The following is a 22,430-nucleotide window of genomic DNA, read 5'->3' as shown; positions in this document are numbered from 1 at the left end:
ATGTCATACATCATCAAAGACGCATTTCGAGCCACATAGCGCAACAGCTGCCGTGCCGCAGCCATCACGCCGAGGTGCCGCCGACCACCGTGCCGCCAACGAGTCGGCGAGTTTTCTGCGAGCGCCGTCGTACAGCTCGAGCAAGCCCGCCAGCCGCTAGTGAACCTCGAGCAAAAGAGCGAGCGAACGCGGGGCCGCCGCCACGAACGGCGCCGAGCTGCATGCGACGAAGTGACGAGGAAGCCGACCGCAATGGCGTCCCATTTTCCACAATGTTTCTCGAGCGAGCGGCAGTACAGCGAGAAAACGCGGCGGTGAGCTGCTTGCGAGCCAGCGACGGGGAAGCCGACGGTAATGGCGGCCACTTTCCGCAGAGCTCCGAAGCACAGCTAAAGTCGGCTAGCTAATGCCCCCGCCCGCCCATGTCGGTGCAGTTCAAGCGCGCGACATACAACCGAGCTCGTGGCCGGCCTTCGCAATGCGTTTTGGACGAGACGAGCGCAGCGGCGAGGCCTGTGCCCAATATCGCGAGCCCGCAGCTCACCACGGCGGCGAACACTCGATGAGCGAGCGTCCAGGCGGCCGACGGTAATGACGGCCAATTTCCAGGTGGTCTCAAAGCACAGGCGAGCTGACGTAAGCCGGCCTTCGCGGTGCATTTCGTGCGCGCGATATACAACACGATCGAGCCCGTTCCCGGAAGCGCGATGCGTTTCACGCACGCGACACGTGCGGCAGAATAAACAATGATCACTTGTGAAAGAATCCAGGCCCGATATCTGCCCAGAGTCAGATTAAAATCGTGGATCCGATAGGTCTACTCTCTTTTCGGCCGCCATTCCCAGCCGGTGGCGACACAGTGCCGTGACTACGCCGGAGATATATAGCGCGGCGTCGCCACGTGTCGACACCAGCTCCAGACTTCATGGGTGCGGCGAAACGTAAAAGCAGCACCACACGCTCATCCACGCATGCGCATAGGCGTGCGCAGGGTTCCCCTTCAGGGGGGGGGGAGGTCCGTTGCAGCGCCCCCCCCCCCCAATTATGTCAATGTATGGCGCTGACATCGCCCCCCCCCCCTCCGAGTCGCAGCGCCCCCCTCCCTATTATGTGAATGTGTGGGACTGACTTTGAGCCCCCTCTTAGGTGTTTAGCCCCCCACCCCCCTGCCCCCCTCCGTTCGCACGCCTATGCGCATAAGTGTAAGGCACCGTGGCGTAGTTCCTAGATCGTCGAACTCTCCAAGCGCGACACAGCCGCCCACATGCCACCACGAACTCAAGTGGGAAGACTCACTCAAAAGCGACGAGGACGGTTAGTTCCCTTGACAGCGGTTTGCACACGGAACGTATCTCTGCACACGGCCGGCATCTCCCGCGCGGTTGATCTCTTTGCAGACTAACTGGTTTGCACACGGCACGCATCCCTCTGTAGTAGCTCCTCGACGGTCTATCTGTTCATCGCGCGCGCCTATTGGGCTCCATTACTTCTCTTTCGGATAATTTTGCCTTAGAGTGTAGGGCTCACGGGAGCGCAAGACGACCTCTTGATATGCGGTCACCTGGCGGCATTAGCGAGAGCCAGATGACATCGAATATGAAGTACTCCTAAGGTATGCTTGCGCCTATTACAACAAGCTTTAAGGGTGTAATACGCGCAAACGTAGTTGTTTTGTATTCAAGTATTTGTGTTTGTGTGTATATGTGTTTGTGTGTTGAAACCTTCCAGACAACTAATTTAAGCTTCGTGTGTTCCGATGTTTTCGTGTTCAGATACCATTTCATTTAAGCTATTGGAGTATAAAGAATAATGCAAAATGAAACTCTAAAATTGGGAGAATTCGGGATTTACGAAAAGTAAACTTCGACAAACGCCTAATTTCCACCAAAAAGTAAACATCGAGAAACATCGTCCGAATTTCAAGAAAAATTGAAGCGGATGAGAGCGTTGTTTTGACTTGCTACCTCAAAGTGATCCTGTTTGAGGACGCTGCTTCCGGATGGGCGCTGTAGTCTAGTCGCGTGTAACTTATCAGATTTCTTGGGTTTTCTTTATTAGCCAAGAAAGTGAGCACGCAGTTAGTACGTTGCTGAAAATAGCACGGTTAGATGTATTTTAACATGCCTATACATATGCCTCATTGATATTTTAATGATTAGGTGAGTATTTGTCGAGTTATAAACATAATTAGGCATAATTAACTAAACCTCATCAAAGAAAAGGCAAGTAGTGGCTACTACAGTATACTGGGAACAGTATGCACTAGGTGTGCTTCGCGTAACGACGTTCCTCTTTTTTTAAATCGTGCTGCGCGGTATTTGGGACACCCTGTATAAGGCTATGCTATATGCTCCGCTAGCGTTGCCTCAATATTCAAGTGGTTAGGATGCTCGCCCTGAGATCGTGGGTACGCGGGTTCGAATTCCGCCTCGCGAAGAAAGCTTTTTTCGCCGAAAATTTTTCTGTTTCTCTTTCTTTCTATCTCTTTCGTTCTCTGTCTATGTACTTGTTCTGGCACCCATCAGAGCTATCGCAACCCACGCCGCACAAATCGACGCACGTGTTTTGGTAGCGAAGCGGAAAATGATGAAGAGGAAGAAGACGTTGAAGAGTCCGCGTACCGGCTCATGAGGGTGATCATTTCTGTTCACCCCTCGCTGACCAATGGCGAGCTTAAACACCTCCACTGTTAAAAGCTAATGATTGACAGCCTGGCAAGACGAGGAGACTTCATGATTGGCAGCCAGCCTATATATTCTGCGCAGTAGGGTTATCTAGGCCATCTACTGACAGGGAAATTTGACGATGTGAAGGAAACGAAAATAGTTATGAAATGTCACAGATTCGCCGCAAGGGGAAGGGCAAGGGAGAATGCGATTGCAACAAATTAGAATGGTATACGAGGTAAGTCTAGCAGTTAACTTCGTTATCGTCAAATCCGGTGTAATTCAGCAAAACGCCTCCGTAAGGAAACGCGGCCGCTGCAGAGAGGGAAGCGACCTTCGTGCTGTTTATATCTTCGTCGCGAACCGAGCGCTGAGAACAGCACGGACAAATGTATGAGCCCTCGATACTGATCTCTGTAAAGATAAGGCGCGTGCGACCGCACCCGCCCAAGCATACTGCGTAGCCAGTCAGGGCCGGAGGGACGGCCGCGTAGCTCCGTTGCGGCACTTGAAGCTCCGTTGGGCGTGGTCTGCATGTTCCCAAGCACCCAAAAGCTTCTTCCCCGAAACGGCACGGGAGTCCATATGATCTATGACGCGCTTAAGTGACTGTCTTTCGGTCGCGTATTGATGGCACACGCACAAGATGTGGTGAATAGTCTCTGACGTGTGACACACGCTGCAGTTGGGGTTTCGCTCCTGTCCAATCCTACAGAGGTATCGTCTTGTACATGCAACACCCAGCTGCAATCTATGCAGTAGTGCTTCCTGGTCCCTTCTTAGCCGGGATGGAAGCCGAAAAGCGTGACCCGAATCAAGTCTGTAAAGGCGCTCTTGGCGATTATCAGGGTCATCTCATAATCGTGTCGTGGATGTATCGACACACGCAGAAGCGCACTCGAATAGGTGAGTATGTATAGGAGCATCTGGACAAACTCTACAAGGGCGCCAGCTGCAAGCGCTTTCTCGGCGTAATATTCTCAGCTCCAATAGAGTCACGGCGTCGAAATTCGCGTTTTAAACGTGTCACTTTCTAGACCAGATGGCGATACTCCTATTCCCTCCATCTTAGATTGCGGTTGAACCATGAACCACTAAGCTACATGGGTTGAATTGGACGAATGCTTCGCAAAAGCCTATTTTGGTTTCACCTCCTGTTGGATGGCTGTATACCTGCACGGGAGCAATGTCCTGAATATTTCATATGCTCACAATAATGTCGAGATGTGGTCGGTATCAGCGTTTGTTCTGCTGCAAGACGAATTTATTCGTCCGTGCAAAACAGGAAACGGCGACAGTGCATGACGTAAACCTCTAAAACGTATGCGTTTCTGGAGAGAGAGGGAGGGAGGGAGGGAGGGAGGGAGGGAGGGAGGGAGGGAGGGAGGGAGGGAGATAAAAATGACGGAAGGGCAGGAAGGCAGCTGATACATAGTAAGGATGAAATATTATATAGTTGTTTCCTGTTACACAGTGTTTACACAGGTTTATGGCGACACATGTGTTTTGGCCAGCTAAAACCCGTTTTTGGAGAAGGATGTGCACGGCCGCATATCCCGCACAGAATAGAAACATTTTGTTTTGAACCGGTGCCGTACAGATTGAACTGTGTGCACGTCACGGCTCTCACTGCTGTCCGCAATTATCCAAGTCGTTAGCGAGTGAGTACAAACTACGCCAACCTGAACTTTCAGATCATTTAATTTCGCTTTAAGACTGCTAGATATCCTCCCACACCTCGTTGTTAAAGAAATATGTTTGCACTACCCCCTCCCATCACACACATGTCACCTTTTTGGAGACCAAAGCTGCTTATTAAGGCGTAACCAGCCAGCAATTTCCATATGGGGGGGCGGTGGTTGTACCTTCGACCCCCTGCCCCTCCTGGTTACGCCAATGGTAGCGCTTAAACTTAGGCGCTGAGGATGGCATCCACCAGTGTCCGAGCTTCTTGCCTTGGACGACGGACGATTGTCAAGTCTGTCTAAAGCGGTGACACGTATTTCTAGCCCCGTTCAAACAGAAGCATCAACAAAGATGGTCAGTGGCCTCATCACAGCTCGAGTTGTCGCACGAGGGTTCTGGGCCGTTGCAATCCCAAATGAGCAAACGTTTGTGAAGGCCATGTAAAGCCAAAGGCGACTCAGAATAGTCTCATACTGAAAAATTGGCAGCGCAAACTAACGGGACACAGAAGGGGAACACAAACAAGCGCAGACCTTTGTCCGCCCATTGCACAAAGTGCGGTTGCGTACCTGAATTTTCGCGCACGTCTGTTTTATACGCCCATCGTGACACTAAAACTAGGGAGATTGCGGAAGCCTTTTTCATTAAAAAGAACTTCGATAGTTGCGTCAGCTCACCTTCTATATCGCTTTTAGATTGTGAAATCTCGTTTATGGACGACACCTGATTATGGTGGATCCTTCCCTCATGTATTTCCCTTTCCCTTCATGTTTAGCTGGTATATATTATCTTCTGTGAATAAATCCAAGTTTCAGTCTGCGCTTGTTTGTGTTCCCCTTCTGTGTCCCGTTAGTTTGCGCTGCCAATTTTTCAGTATGAACCTATACCAACTTGCCCGCCTTTCAACACTTCTGCAAGTCAGAATACTCTCTTTGGCGCAAATTATTCATGGCGGGAGAGGAAAGTGCAGATTCGAATCTAAGCTATGCAGTGGAGCTTTGGGAAGTTATGTCGCGTTCCACTGTGCAATACATTAGTGGTAAAGCTAGGCACCCTAGCCCTTCTCACATTATGTGCAAATACGAGGTCCTGCGATAGCAAGCTAAGCCTCGAATCTGCTTAGGCTGCAGTGGATACCGACATGGACAGAACGGGCGACCATGGTCATTACTGTAAGATGGAACACTGAGCGAATAGGCACAGCTTTATTCTGGCAGTTGCTAGTCAGCGCCATGTTGCGTCTCTTTCTTTGTCTTTCGTCTGTGTCAGTCGCGCTGTAGCCACAATGAAATCATTATGTACATATACTCAACAATATGCTATAATGAGTATCTTTCTTTTTAATTCGAAAACCTTAGATACCTCAACAAACGCAGATTGGCTGGCGTCCCGTGTCAGCGCCGTCCACACGAGTGATGCAAAAAGTCAGCCTCACGTTATGACGTCATCACTACGTCACAGATCGACAAACGTTTGTGACGTCATTGCGACGTCACTGTGACGTCATATGACGTGACGTCACATGGTAATGCCATCGCATGACACGCCTGCTTGGTCAAAGGTGGGCCGATCACGGGGGCAGCGGAAAACGAGCCGAGGTGCATCCGATCCTTGAGGCAGTGCAAAAGCACGTTAGGTGCTGAAAGCTTTCTGAGTGTGGCGGGGCAGGATCAACACATCGATTGAGAAGAAAAAGAAGATTGCTTTCGCCTTTGAGTCGTCTTAGGTCAGAGCATAAGGGACTGTGTGATGTTTCTTTTTTTTTTTTCCTTAGTGATGGAGAGGACCTCTGCCAGTGACTAATTTTTTATTAGGTACATGATGAAATGGCCACACGAGACACTAGAAACTTGCGTTGAAGTCCGACAAACTGGACCCCACGTACCCTCTTTACTTCTTCGTTTATAAACGCTGCGGGGCGGAGGATTACGAGCTCTACAGCAGTTGATGACGCAAATGTAGATGATTTCTTGATTTTATGGTGGCGAATCAGGTGGAAGCCAGATTACGCATACGGAGCGTTCAGGAGAATCAAAACCGCCTATGTTGACCTCAACGCATCCACTCTACATCCCATGCATACATAATAGGGGAGTGCGAATATCGAGTTTTCAACTTCGACGCGAGTTGAAATAATCAAACCAAGTGCGAATCGAGTCGAACCTTTTTCGAATAATCTCTAATACGAAAGTACAAGTGCTGACTTCTGCAAAAAAAAAAAAATTTCGCCAACCAGACATGGAAACGTAAACTTGTTGTACAGCAAATAACATACACGAAGATTATTCCTTCCAGAACTTTATTACTTGGCGGTACCACACGTGTAATTATTTGACGTCATGAAGGATGGATAGCTGCTCGGTATGTTCGAGAAGCAGCAAGGGCGTTGGTGCGTGTCACTATTCTTCCGGACAACGAAAACAACCGTCAGTAGACACACTAGTGCTTACGTGCTTTACCTTGCCGTAGTTTAATCCTCAAAGCCTGCTATATCAGTCTGGAGACGCAAAGGCACTGCTCAGCATGATGTTCACTGCGGCTGCTTTCTCGCAGGTTAACCCAGAATAATGTTAGTTTTTTTTAGACATTTCCTCTTAACTTTGCGAGGACTCCCCACTCGTTTTGGTGGTTTTGTTCAGTATAATTTCCGCACGATATTTATCTGCCTCACAGACAATGCCCTGGCTGTGGCTCTGCCCACAACACTCGAAAACTGGCGCAACACTCGCAAAAACGCAGTGGAGGGGGTGTGGTAACTGAAACTAATTTTTCCACTTATGCACCAAATTTGGCAAAATTTAGCGTAAGAGCGTAAGTATTTATGCTTCTGGTTCATTTCAACACCTGTTATGAAGTTTAGAAATGTTCGATTAATTCGAGTAGTAAAAGTGCCTTCCGAATCGAATCGAATAGAGAACAATTCGAATCGAATATTCGAAGCTTCGAATTTTCGCACAACCCGAATAAATAATAGCGTTGTCTCCTTGCGGGGACAACTATGGTAAATGCGTTTACTGGTTTATTCCAGGAATAGTTAGGAGGATTTGCGGGGATGTCAGCACCACAAGGGTACGAACGATCTTGCCGAAAACGTGAGGTTTGACAGTAAAGTTGAATGATTGGCCCACGCGCCACACCAAACCACATATCATCAGCGCTGAACGAGTAGCACCACTACTACTGGTGAATGGAAAGCTTGTCCTGAAAGAAAAAAAAAATCTGCAAGAACGTGACGCGGTAGAAAACGCTTTTGCGCTGATAAAGAAGCAAAGCCAAATGGTCACTAGCGAAAACCTAGACAAATGCATCTGCGCAGTTAAAATTACCAACGTCTCCCCTACTCACTGAAGTAGCTCGCCTTTTTGCTATTATTCCAGATGCGAGTGAAAATTGTGAGTGGCGTTGTCTATTCACCGTACCCCGACCTAGAGGACCTCAGGGATGTTTCCACGTACGCCTTCTTGAAGCGAAGACTGCAGAACTACGGTGACAAAACGGCACTGGTAAGCGTCACTTGTCCAATCGTTTTTTGTTTCCGTCTTTCTAAGACCATGACAAGCGCTTGTGATGAATAGCTTGTTATGTACGGAATGATGTGTTAGTTTATATACTGTGGGCAGAACTAGAAATGTGTGCGTGTGGACGCTTTATTGCGATGTGAACATTTGCAAGCAAATTGTACATTACCACGTTGCTTTGACTTGTTTCAACGTGCTATGTTGTTTTTTGTTTTAGTTGCAGAGTTTTTATTTTGGGTAACCGTTTTTATTTGTTTTTCGCTGCACAGCCTGTAGAAATAGAGTAGCCGAGGTAACAAAAAATTCATCCTCTGCACAGCAAGTCAGTTAAAACACAATAGAACAGAGTCCGACATTGAATACGTCGTGCAATACTGAGCGCAAACTTAGCCCCACAAATAAAACGACCCAACGGATATGACTAGTCGTTCTCTCCACCGGTTGAAAAATTTTCCATAAACTCAGTCTAACTTTCTAAAGCACGAAGTGCACTCTTTTGGGAAAATGGTCGATCCCGGCCAAGATGGTCGCGTTTCGATGGAGGCAATATGCTAGAGGCCCGTATTGTTTGATTTAGATGCACGTTAAAACCTCGTGCGATTCAAGTTTCCGGAGCACTCCGCTACGGCATGCCTGATAATGATATCGTGGTCTTGGCTCACCAAACCTCAGCAATTATTAGAGCGATAGCCCTAGTCCTCCTTGTACAAACACAGAACGACTTTGTGCATGCATTCGACCTTGAATCTAGATCAACGTCAATTTCCTCCTCTTCCTTCTCGCACTTGCGTCGTCATAGCAACGGGACATGCGCAGTGTCGGTTTGTATCCTCTACCTCGCGCCACGCACAGTCGCTCGGCGAGAGCCCCGAGCCGGCGGGCCCGTGCGCTCCTCGAAACTTCAACTTCTGTCACGTGATTCACACGCCGGCCATACGAAGGCAGAGCTGGACAGCGCGGCGCTGCTTGTCGCGCGGGGGCGCCGGACGCGCGGGACAACGCCGCGGCATGCTTTCCGCGGTAGTTGCCTCGACGAGCTCGCTTGAACCGCTTTCAATCACGGCATTTTTATTATTATTGCAAACATCGCCGCGTCACAGCTGCGGAACTTGATGTCAAGCTTGTATAAAGCGATAAAATAGCCCAACCGGTAATTAAAACGAAGTTCAGTGGCACGTGCTAGTTGTGTGGAAACAGGGGGAATCTGATGTGAAATTGGACGAGGCGTATGGAAAAAATGTACAGAGAAATGGTGATCTCGTAATATTGTAAGCGACATTCAGCTCGCCTCATATAGTTTCACCCTCGGAAACAGCTGTTTCATTCTGACGGCGCGTCACCCAGAGAAGGTAATGCACGACAGTAATCTCTCCTGACGTCGACATATGCCGCACACGAGCAGTGTACTAGCGACCCTGTCAATCTTGGAAGCTGACCAGGGCCCCAAAGTATCACCGCTCGCTCCTCCCTCTGTCATGTCGCGGCGGCTGTGCACCGACATTGAGAGCTTCGTGCATTACAACAGAAAGAAATAACGTCTATTTCCATGCGCCACTGTGCCAAGAAAAACACACAGGTGCTCCTCAGAAAAGGAGCTTTGCATTTGAAGGCAAGTTCTCTCTGGTGTTGAACTGAGGGATAACGCCTGTGGCAGAGGGGTGGAACCTGAGAACACGCTGGTTCTGGATGCGATCCCAAGACCAAGGACATTTCCTTGCCTCTGAAATGCGAAGTCTTTATTTATAAGAAATTCAGAGCGGTTTTCTTTCTCCTAGCGTCCCATTGGATTGCTAATGACGTCTTCAACCGTTCTCTAACTCGAGGCTTTTGCTGAGCCGACACGCGAGACGAAGCATTCTAATACCGAGGATATTTTCGAGCGCTCTCTTCTCGTGCCATTGTGACAGCCCGTGCTCTTGCCGCGCTGTTCTCGTGCTCGTGTCAGTTCTCGGGCGAGTGCTCATGAGCACCGCAAATGTAGGCCTAAAGATGTTTCCACATCATTTCGCCTCCTGGAATAACTGCACAACATGTCCGCTGACCAGCAACCAAACACACACTAATTTGAAGTAAAAGATGAATTTAAGACCGATAAGTTGTTATTTGAGGGTTCGAATGCCGTAAATGTTGATACGGTAAGGTCATTATTGAGGGAGAAAATAGAATGCAAGAGTGCGCTTGTGTCTGTCGTTCTTCTCCGTCGTGTGTTTAGCGCTATTTGCTCACGTCTTAATAGAATGCAATGTTTTATTGTCAAGTTCGCACCGAAACTGCAACGGTAGAATATCAGTTTCATGTCCTGAATTCCGCATTAAAAGAATAGCTCATATAACTGTTTTTTTAATTGTAGTGCACTCTTTTAAAGCCAAGATCAACGACGTGTCAATCCTGCCAAAGTGGTTGTGAATGACAGACAGACAGACAGACAGACAGACAGACAGACAGACAGACAGACAGACAGACAGACAGACAGACAGACAGACAGACAGACAGACAGACAGACAGACAGACAGACAGACAGACAGACAGACAGACAGACAACGAACTTTATTTCATCCTGAGGACTTACTGACAGGACTCCCTAACTCGGGCCGTTGTAACCGCTGGCTGCATCCACGTAGAGGAAAGAAAAGTAATTTTGAAAGGCTTGTGACGCCATATTAATTGTCAATATTGATGTTATTAGTCGCTTTTAAGTAGCAGCACGGAAAATGATACGTGCACCTTGCGATGTATACTACAGATGTATGTCGCATCTACTACAAGGTTTCATGATTAACGTGGCGCTCGCCACGGTGACAAACACTCCCAGACAAACCTTGACACGTCCTTGAAGGACGCGCCATATGTTTAAGCGGCGCTCCGTTAGTACAGCACACATGGATAGCAACTGTGGGTATTTTAACGCGATAGCGTTAAAGAGCTCATTTGGCAGAAATTCCGGCGTCGGTGTCGACGTCGTTTGTTGCGAGCAAAAAATCATCATCTTGTCCGTGACCGAAAAATAGAGAAAGATGCAAATAAAATAAATCATTAAAAAAATTTGGAGTGGCTTAGCTGGGCTATGCCAGGATGTACATAGCATTCATTCTAAAAAGACAGGGCGTGCAAACAAGGACACAAGAAGTCAGGACACCACAAACGCCGTTCTTGTGTCCTTGTTTGCACGCCCTGTCTTTTTAGAATGAATACTTACCAACTAGCTCAACTCTCTGTTATTCTAAGCATATACGTAGCGTTAGCAAAGGTTCAGCTGATTATTCTTAGCTTTCCAGATTGTCTAGGATTATTAACCTTTTTCTGTTCATTCTTCGTACGCTGAACCGCTAATTGCCAGGCAACTACTTCGGGATCCGACGAGATAAGCTTTTCGGCTCTTCTGCGCCGTCGAGCAGCATTTGCGCTCTCCTTCTCCATGGAGTTACCCACCTGCAAACGCCAGTCACAGGCGCTATCAAGCGGCCCCAGCGCAGTGTCAGACGGCGACTGCACAGCGAAGGCGCTTAGCTGCGCGCGCGCCGGCGCTACAGTGTCTATGGCTACGACGTCACTCCTCCCGAATGCGGCGCAGACCAGCAGCGGCGAGCCACGCGCGGCGGTGGCGGAGTCTGCGCGCGCGCCGGCGCAAGCGGGTCTACCGCGCCTACGACGCCACTCCTCCCGAACGCGCAGACCAGCAGCGGCGAGCCGCGCGCGGCGGTGTCGGAGAGCGCGTGAGATGCCAGCTCCGGTGACCCAGCTGTGTGACATCACTGATCCTCGCGCATACGCAGCACGGCTCATGACCTTCCGCGCGAATACGGCTCCGGCTAGGCAAGTGCAGCTAACGCTACAAAACTTCGGGCTCGAATGAGATTCAAACCTAGGGTCGTCGGCGTGGCAAGCAGGCGTTCTACCAGAGAGACACGCTATTGCTTGAAACTGCTTCGGAAGAAAAAAAAACACACTATATAAATGTCGCGTAGTGGACGGAATCTCCTTAACGCATTTCATATTGCGTGGAAGAAGCGTAGAGTCACGCCAGGCGTCAGAACATATGGATTGCGCAACGAGTGGGTGTTTTAAAGACCCACCCATTACAAATTCGTGGTGCCTTACGGACGCGTAATAGGCCCTTCGCTGATTCGCAAGAGGAAGAATTATGGCGTAGCGGGCACTTAACTGTACTTGCAGTAGGCATTCTAGGATAGTTTGAAACGGCCTGTGTTTCGCGCACAGTCGTTCGTTTCCTTGAGGCACAGTTGAGGCATGCATCGAGAAGAGAAGCAGGCGAGTAATTGAGAAGGCGATGCGCACGGGGCCCAATTATGCTATCGCGTTCTACTCTTGAAGGCGAAGCCCAAGCGTTCTCCAAGTCTTTTTTTTTTTTACTTAGTCCACGAAGCCTAAGTACTAGTTATCATGTACCTAAACTGCGACAACGTATGCTATCGCTATCGCTCGCATACAATGTATTCCGATTTCACAGAAAATCTCGGCACATCGTAGGCCGTAGTTCAGGAAACTATTTCCACCAGTCACGTGTGGCACATGCCCGCATAACACTTCAACACAGGGATATGCGCCACAGGGTGACGTGCATGGTCGTAGGCCATGCACGTCACCCGTTGGTAGCAGTCACGTCCAAAGACATTGTGCAATGATTTTTTTCTTTTTTTGAACAAAAATATTGTCAGATCCCACAAATTGTGACAATCGATTTCATTCCAGGCACTAAGCGAGTAGCCGCGAATGGCGAATTTTTCACTTGGAGCCAAGCGTTACGAGGCGGATCTAGCAGTTGCCAGACATGTCGACTGCACTGGCGTGTAAAACGTAGATCGCGGTCCAACGTGACGTCGGCACTCCCGTTCGAGCAGAGATGGCAGTTTTATCGCAACGATGTGCACACTACAGTGCGATGATGTGCATATAATAAGTAGCTGTCGTCGGCGTATTCGAGCAACGCTTGTAATGCGGCTTCTGCGGTCAATTCTTCTTTAATTGCTATTAAAGCGGACATCCAACACAGTGCAACCACAGCATACGTTGCCCCGACATGAAGCTTGTATATGGTCTTTATCCTAACCAGTTTGAAGCTCAAGTGTGGCTCTGGGGTAGAAACGTCACTGTCATCCAGAATGCTTGGGTTCGATTCCGGCTCGAGCCTTGATTTTTATTCTTCGCTTCCATCAGGACTTTCCGTTCATCGACAACACCGGCACCATATTTTCTGCGACACGAGCTCCTTAACCCTTTTGCTAAAGATTTGCAAAACCTATTCATCCTCGCCCTGGCTTGATATAGACTGTTAATTATCAGTGGCTTATACCCGTGTATCGCAGTGCTATGCGGGTATGTGGGACACGTGACTGATGGAAAGAGTTTCATGACGTACACAGGAGGCAAGTTAGATTATTCGTATCATGACCGGTGAATCATGGTCATCATGCACTCTTGTCCTCCTATGGCTTTTTTGTATATACAGAGTTATGGAGACCACCACGAGAGCGCCAAGACGTAGGCGGATAGATAGATAGATAGATAGATAGATAGATAGATAGATAGATAGATAGATAGATAGATAGATAGATAGATAGATAGATAGATAGATAGATAGATAGATAGATAGATAGATAGATAGATAGATAGATAGATAGATAGATAGATAGATAGATAGATAGATAGATAGATAGATAGATAGATAGATAGATAGATAGATAGATAGATAGATAGATAGATAGATAGATAGATAGATAGATAGATAGATAGATAGATAGATAGATAGATAGATAGATAGATAGATATGGTCAAAGTGCATTTGGTTCGCTAGCAAATGCTCCACATTTAGAAGCGTCGGCTCGACTGGTGCCTCTATCGCCGCTACTAAACGTTCGCGCCATCCTCTTGCCACTCAATCTTGAAAAAAATAGGGCCATCATCACGGTGCTCAATAGTGTCGTCGTACTTCCTTTCCAGATTGGGCACAGGTGTGTGTAATTTAGCAAAGAGTCAGGCCGACATTACGCCGCAAACAATTTCACGATCCCATTTGCCGATAGTTCACAGATGTGCGACAATTAGCATGCTGGACTGAAATCCCTTGTTCGAAGCCAAAACAAATATGTGCAATCATTTCTAGCGTTTTGTGTTACCACACATCCGTTTTCTCTAATGCTGTGTTTTTCTATTTCCTCGCGGTTACAAGGTTAATAATGCCATTTTATCGAGCAGCCTAAAGTAGGTCAGCAACGTGTGTGGGGCCTCTCGACAAATCTTTTCTGCTGTATTCGTTGCGCACTTCATACGTGAGCCGCAGCTAATTTGACGAATATCTACCAATAAGCATACAGTCGTCTGTAAGCACTTGTCTTGTGCCTCAACCCGCCACGGTGGTCCAGTGCTTATGGTTCTCGACTGCTGACCCGCAGGTCGCGGGATCGAATCCCGGCCGCGGTGGCCGCATTGTCGATTGTGGTGAAAAGGGCTGAGGCCCGTGTACTTAGATTTAGGTGGACGTTAAAGAACCCCAGATGGTCGAAATTTCCGGAGCTCTCCACTACAGCGTCCCTCGTAATGATATCATGGTTTTGGGACGTTAAACCCAAGCAATTATTAATTATTATTGCCTTGTGTGTACCTTTCATAGCACTTTGTATCTTTGGGATGATGATAACGTATGTGCACGGACACATAATAATTCGGAACACTGGACGGGCGACCACTTGCCGGCGGAGCACATCGGCGGAAAAATACAGCCATGTTCTGCGCATGAGCGATATCCCTACCAAGCAAGGCTCGCGCTCCAGTGCGCTTAGAATGACCGTACTGTTAAACAGTAACGATACTACTATTAAAGGTATGCTCTAAATATTTCTTATACGGCCGCCTGGGCAATGCAAACATACTTTAATTGGTTTTCACGTTCGTTCGTGCGAGTGACGTTAGTTTTCTCAGTCCATTGTGTGTTTTCCGAACGAAGTACAGCGAGTCAACAAATTGTATGTATGCGTACGCTTCTTCGATAAATGTTTTAGATAGATTCGAGAGGAAAGCGGAAAGTGCGTGTACATTACTTCGATTCCCGCATATCCCTGTTATTCGTGGTAATGAGCTGTGACTTAAGTTATTTATTACATGACAATGCATACGTCTTTTCTAGTGAAGTGCCTGACCACCAGTGTTAGGCGAGACAATTCTTAAGGCAAAAGCCTTAGATGCCTCATCCAATGCGAAAAGTGACCATCGGCGGCGTCGGCATCAGCGCGAAGTGATATAAGAAATCATGCGATGACGTCATCACGACGCCACAGGTCGCCCAAAATTGTGACTTCATCATGACTCACATAACGTGACGTCACATGATGAAGTCATCACATAATATCGCCGCTTGGTGAAACGCGGGCCGATCCCGGATGCACTGCAAAACCATGTGAAGTGCAGAAAGCCGTCGATGCCGCCGATCCCGGAGGCAGTGCATAACCGCGTTATGTACAGAAAGCTTTCAGAGGGCCAAATGAACACAATTGAATGACAAGAAAAAGAAAAAGACGATGTCCTTCGCCTTCGCGTTGTCTGAGGAGAATGCATACCTGACCGTGGGACCGTTTCAGATATCGCCCCACCTAGAGATTCAGTGACAACTTGTCTGGAGAAGACAAACCAATCATCGTAGTGATTCAGTCACTGTTAGGCACACCCGACATGTAGCTGAAATCACCATACACTCAGTTTGCACAACAGGTACACAATGTTCTATGTCCAGTACTTGCAAGCCTTCAACAGGCACCATGACTCTACTACCTACAGTGAAACGTGATACGCCCGAGATCCTGCGTCCATGGTAGTATGGAACGCCGCACTGATGTTTAAGCTCACGCGCATTTTTTATGCTCACTTCTTTCTATCTGCCTGTTTTTTCATCCCTTAATCCCCTTCCCCCATCGTAGGATAGCAAACCGGATGATCGTCTGGTTGGCCTTCCTGCCTTTCCTTCATCTTCCTCCTCCACTTCCACCCCTGGACGGTATCTTCTTTTGAATGTCTTGGGGATAATGCAACTATTCATCGTTACTTCAATGTTTTTACGCAGATACATGGACAAGACAAAATAACCTATTCGGAGTTGCTGGAAAAGCTGAAGATAATGGCCAGCGGGTTTCGATCGCACGGCATTGGTACGGGCGACCGGGTTCTTGTGCATGTCGAGAATGGCGTCGACAGTTTCGTCGCCGCCTGCAGCATCCCGCTGACTGGTGCCACACTGGTAACTTCGGACGTCACATTTAACGAAGGTAAGTCGTGTGAAGTTCCAGCAGGTACACAGTTCATCGGGACGCTGCTGCACAGCTAGAGGGGATCGCTTGTGAACGAGTTTGGAAGTGCCAAAGCTGGGGGGTAAGCGCAACAAATGAACAGTTAAGCAACTAAAGTTTAGGCCGTGACAGTGTTTCGTAATAATAAGCTTAAATTTTCAGACTGACTTTTCCGCAATTCATGAGTTAATGCGCAATTAGCAGAGCTCCTTGAGGTTTCGCAAAAAGGTTTGTATATTGTTTATGCACCGAGGGCTGCGGCACTAAATGACATGTGCTATGAGTTCTATCATCACGAGAATAATAACTAATGTTACCCTAAGGGCTGTTCACAAAGCATTAAAAAAGGGGGGAGGCGAGGAATCATACGAAGAACATGTCTTAAAATAATACCATAATTGAGAGAACAAATTACAAAACAAGTAAATGCGAGACAAACATAGCTGCTCTCAGTGAAACAGACATTGTACAATGCTTCTGTCAAATTACAAAACAAGTAAATGCGAAACAAACATAGCTGCTCTCAGTGAAACAGACATTGTACAATGCTTCTGTCAATTGATTTCTAAATCATCGAAGTGCTAGGGTACTTCACGATGGTCTGGTGACATCGAAACCTGTAACAAGACGTCGAATTGACAAGAACCTCTTGTGACACAGTTGTTAATGAGACCAATTTTCAGACAATGGTGACCTTCACCATATGACCACCGAAGGTAGCCAGCCAATGGCATATGACACTCACGAAAGAAGAGACTTGTGAATCCTGCCCAGGGTTTACAGACAAGTCAAGACATACGAGTCACGGTTCTTCTTGATAAACAGGCACTTTCGCAGTATCGATGTATCATAAATACCCTGTGAGACGACCTCGCAGAGTTTGAGTTGAAGAGCATTGAGCTAACACCTTGACTATAGCATTAGCTGCGTCCGCTTTTGTTTACTTCAAATACCATGTCGCCATAATTAATCCAGCTGTACGTATTTGAAAACTATTTCATGCATTCTTCTAATATTATTGACGAAATATTTCCGTGTGTTCTGTGAAGACATTTTTTCTCACCCAAATAGCACTGAGTAGTCAAATCAGAATTTCGTGACAAACATTGATAAGTGCGATAACCAAACACTGGTCGCAGAAATGATAACTCTGTATGTGGGTGTAAATATATAAATGCCCTAATCCTTCAAAATACTTTCCACTGGACTTCACTACTCAGCTTTCAAAATTTGTTGTCGTAGTTATTATTTTATTATATGCTCCTAAAAATTAGTTTGTCAACATTTAATTTGAATGTGGTGCTTATGAAGAGTAAAACACAATGTCAGTACAGCTATGGTTATTTTGGCATGGATCTGGAGAGGCACTTCATTAGGTGCCTGCTTTTATGCGTTTTGTGTATATTACATGATCTAATCCGCTTATCAGAAAGTGATGAGTCCGACGAAGTCATATTGTTTTTACTCATTCATTCGTGAGAGTGTCCATGAACATATTTGTAGTAACCTTTTCTGCGACAGCAGGACGCGTAAATCCCACTTTTCTGTTTGCAGAAAAAAAAATTCTCCCACAGCACCCCTTGCAAATTGCGCAACGCTAAGTCACTCATAGCTTATTTGCGTCTTTGTAATCACGAGGAAAATTGTTTTACCAAGCTTTCGAAGCGCGGTAGTAGTGTTACAATGGCGTTGAATTTCGATCAATTTATTATGATAGCTTGTAAATTTTCGTCTTCTTCAGATAGAAGGGACCTAGCTATCAAAAGCCCCGATAATTTCCTCTTTTTCTGGTTTTTCAGAGAGGCAATTTTAGCTTCCATTGATCACGTGTTTTGTAAGCTTGCGGAATAACTTGACCGATAAATGCATCCAAACACAATCCCCTGCGATATTACCAGGCTCATACCTCACCGTAATTGCGGATATTGGTGCGTGTGAACATTTTTCTGGATATTATGTACCTCTTAAAAAGTCGGCACATGTTCAGGGACAACATCAGTTCGCAACCATTTCGACAGCCAAAGGAAGGACAGGCAAATGGAGAGAAAAATGGTTGATGCATGCGGTGAAGTAAGCTCTACAGGAACAGACCGCACCGCTATGAAGGCTCACAAAAGGTGCAGGTGTATGGTGCTTACTGCTGGAAATGAAGTCCGCACAGCCTTACTCAGCACAACTTGAGAAGTGATACTCTGTGCCACTTGCTTCAGCCATTTCATCCCAAATACCAGTTCATGAAATCGCGACATGGTGCCTTCTGATGCAGTGGGGCAATGTTTTCCCACTCTTTGAGAACACTCTGTGGGACATATGTGTCCCATTTTTTAGGGGCGAAGCACCTTAGGACCCAGCTTTGTCGTCGACTGACTGTCACTGTCCGCTGTCACGGTATATAGAAAAACCGTTGTTATAGTCGAAACATATGTGCGTATGTTGCGATGACAATTACGATTATAAACTCACATAAAAGTAATAGGCAGCACTCAAAACACTGCTGAAATATCTTAATGAAAATGAAATCGAATAATAATTAAAGGCACTATGTTCCCGAAATCAACAAATCTGGATATCACAATTCTGAAGGATGTGCACAGTGGGATGTGGAAGGTGTGCCTTTTTATACACTTTAAGACACTCAATTTACATTCGCAGTAGCAACGAGCGGGTGACGTACGGTGACATACCGGTACGATACCCAGAACTTCGCCGCTCGTCATGATTCACATTAGGGTAGATTCGGTAATTTTTTTCCAGTTAACTACTGCCTTCATTTTGATGAAATTTGTTTTATACTATTTCTTTGTAGTCTATATCAATATACGTCCGCCGGTTTTTATATCATACTGTCAAAATTTTCGTAAACCTACAAGGGTCAAGAGTGCAAGCTTTGTACGATGCCTCTCTGTTCTTTTACAGAGGAACTTCTTGATCACGCTAAAAGAACGGACGCGACTCACCTGCTCACAGGAAAGGCTTATGTCGACCTCTTCAACAGCATATCACCGGTTTTAAATTTCAAGGTACCTGTATTACTTTGTACCTACACATTGCAACTTCATAACTGTTCGTAGGGTGTGTATGTACCATTTGCCTTCAAGGCTTAGGGACAAGCGAGAAAAAAAGCTGCTTTGCCTGCTTATGGGAATCAGCAGGCAGGCTATAGCTCCATTTACGGCACCGTACGCAGTTGTCTTTTTGAGCAAGGCATAAGCAGATGTCATAAGAGCTTTCGCAACAACAGGCGCGAAAGTATATCTCGGTTTCGTTAATTGGCCGAATGTATTGGGCTCGGACTGCGTGAAAGAATTGATAACAGTTACAACGGACGCGAGTGACAAACAACAGCTTAACAAATATATCTGCTGGCGCCGTTTTCATGTACATTGAAGACCTTTATCACTCTACACAATTTGCAAACGAGAACATGTGCGGGTTGTCGAGGGCGTGTCTACGTGCGCGTGTGTGTGTCAGAATTGATAGTTTCGCTTGTGATAAACGGATTCAGGCTTCATTTCTTACCCAAGCCTTTGTAGACTTTACCAGTCGCTTGTCGCGCTTTTTGGGAATTATTCGTGTTCTTCCTGCAAATATACCTATCTGAGTGTTCGTCATATTCCCAAAGAGCGCGTTTGTCAATGACTGTATGTTGACGCCTGTCCCCCAATGAATGATTGACATTTGTCAAAGATATTTTTGGGAAGTCAACTAGTAACTTTACTCATTCATGAACTGCAAACGTGCAATGAAAACAGTGGAGACTGCCCCGCTAAAAATGAAATACCTGCTTTAGTTCATAGTTGCGCATATTTTGTGTGTACAAAATGAATAGTTCTTTTTTGCGTATCCTTCTAATTGAGCTTTCTTTTATTGTAATTAAAAATATTTTCAAGACTGAGAAAATTTATTGAGCTTCGGCTCCTTTGGGACTTTTTCGTAAAAGTGGCGCCGCTATTTTTTGGACCCTCCTTTTGGAATCTATAATTGCTTGTTATATAGCTCGGGGGCAGCATCTAGCAACACTCGTGTGTGGTGTGCCTTTGCGTGGATAAGGTGCGCGTCAAACATTTCAGGTTCGTAAAAGGTCGCGTGAATACCTCGGGGACATAAAAGCAGCAAACGAGACCGAGAAGGGGAGACGCTATATGACCGAGGATTCTTGCTTGAAAATATTCTGTTGGCCGCTCGCTCAGTCATAACGAATAGCTTTTTCTTCTCGTTTACACCATTCGGGCACGTGTATCCACACATATGTAACTCCGTCACCCGGACGAAACGCTATATATATTTACGCGTGCACACGTGCCAAACGCCGGCAGCGGAAGCGGAATACCATATTGCTCCGCTCATGACCCGGAGAAGCAGAGCGACGATGATTCAGCAGGCGCTGCTAAATCAGGAAATCGAACACAATTTCGCTGTCAGTGGCCAATCTCCAGTCGGAAAAAAAAAGAAGAATTCTAACGAGGATGCTTTACGACGACACGTGGGAAACTATATATTTCGCCTTCGTGTCATACCGTAAGGAGGAAGCTCTGGTCTTCCGGCTCTTTGAAGCACATTTTCTGTTACTTACGCGGTAAATTTAAATACGAGGGTGCCGAAACTTGCGAAGCGTAAAGAAATTTTACCCATCAAGATCACAACGACAAATATGCAATGAAAAATTAAGGAAGCTTCGCACTAATTGTGCCAAGCCTGAAGGAAGTGCGGAGCTAGGCAGCCTTCTTTGTTTCTCTTCGGCTTTCTTTTTCTTTCCTCCTCTCTACCTTTATTTTTGTCTTTTCCCGTTTTTTTTCTGCCTTTTTTTTCTCTTTATTTCTATTTACTTCTTCCTCTTTCTTTATGTACTTGTTTGTCTTTCTCTTTCTATTTCTCTTGCTATTTTTTGCCTTTCTTTCTCTATCTTTCTATTTCTCGCATGCTTCCTCATTGTTTTTCTATTTTTATTAGGGGTGTGCGAATATCAAATTTTTCGAATACAAATCGAATACGAATATCCACCTTCGAATATCGGATCGAATATCGAATATCAAAAGAAAAATGCCTCCACAGAAATAATACTTTATTTAACATGCAGCTATCTGAAAAAAAAAACATCAACAGCCTGACTGGCAACACAACATGCACTGCCATCTCCAGAGCACAATGTCCAGGCTAGCATAATGCACATCACAACACAAGCAAATATCACGGCACAATGAAAGTAATGACTAGATGTTATCATGGAGAAATATGAGTTGCTCCACATGATCACGCAGCAGGCGCTCCCTTCTAACAGAGACAACCCCCCCTCCCCCTGCCACTGACAAGGCACGCTCGCTTGGAACAGAAGTGGCTGATATAGGGAGGTATATGGGGCAAAGATTTGCCAAACTGGGGTATCTGAAGGTGCCCAGTCACATGGGTCACTGTCTTTCTTCAGAAGTGGTCCCGCATAGTGAACGAGTGGTAGTGCGGCACGTTACGTCTGTTGCTCCGTTGACATGTGTCAATGACACGGTACCTCGTTCCACTTCCGTTCCACTTGCCAACATTTCCGCACTGTCCAACGTGCAACCCGGTCCAGAAAATCTTCCGCCAGCCTTGGCAAGCGAGTTCGCTTCACTTTTCAGTTCCAACTTGGGCCTTGCTAAGGGGTTCACGCATCGGGTTAAGACGCGTCAGGGCGTGCAGCCTGTAACTTCCAAACTTCGCCGTCTGCCATATTCTCTCCGTGCGCCACTGTCAAATGAGCTTCAAAGGTTACTAAGCCTTGACATCATCGAGCTCATCGATGCTTCCGAATGGGTGTCCCCCATTGTCGTTGTTGACAAGAAAGGGCAGCATCAGGATCTGCGTAGATCTCCGAGAACCGAATATGGCTATTGTTCCAGATAGTTTCCCGTTGCCTCACACAGAAGAGCTTCTCCATGCTTTGGTAGGCGCTACACATTTCTCAAAACTCGACTTGGCTTCCGCTTACCATCAGGTTCTCTTGCACCCTGACAGCAGGGACCTAACAGCCTTAATCACTCACGATGGACTTTTTCGATTCAAGAGAGTATGCTTTGGATTAGCTTCTGCCCCAGCGGCATTTCAGAAGATGATGGCAGTAATCCTTGACCGTTGCCCTGGTGTGTTGTTCTACATTGACGATGTGATCGTCTTTGGCAAGACTGCAGAAGAGCACCTCTTGAACCTGAAAACAGCCCTGCAGAAGATCAAGGATGCAGGCTTGAAACTGAACAACAAATGTGTCTTTGACGTTCCAGAGCTCGCATTTCTAG

The 22,430-nt window shown here is 46.6% G+C and overlaps 1 protein-coding gene across 1 annotated transcript in view; it reads left to right on the top strand.

Annotated features, from left to right (window-relative positions):
- The window catches only part of LOC119401220 (uncharacterized), a 62,910-nt gene that overhangs the window by 7,137 nt on the left and 33,343 nt on the right, over window positions 1–22,430 (top strand). Inside the window, exons 2-4 of the mRNA XM_037667901.2 lie at window positions 7,730–7,855; window positions 15,942–16,143; window positions 19,081–19,184. Of these exons, the coding sequence (XP_037523829.1) occupies window positions 7,730–7,855; window positions 15,942–16,143; window positions 19,081–19,184 (432 nt within the window). The remainder of the gene's footprint in view (window positions 1–7,729; window positions 7,856–15,941; window positions 16,144–19,080; window positions 19,185–22,430) is intronic.

Source organism: Rhipicephalus sanguineus, chromosome 8 (assembly GCF_013339695.2).
Source record: "Rhipicephalus sanguineus isolate Rsan-2018 chromosome 8, BIME_Rsan_1.4, whole genome shotgun sequence".
NCBI classification, from domain to species: domain Eukaryota; kingdom Metazoa; phylum Arthropoda; class Arachnida; order Ixodida; family Ixodidae; genus Rhipicephalus; species Rhipicephalus sanguineus.
This window is presented reverse-complemented; position numbering and strand designations above follow the sequence as displayed.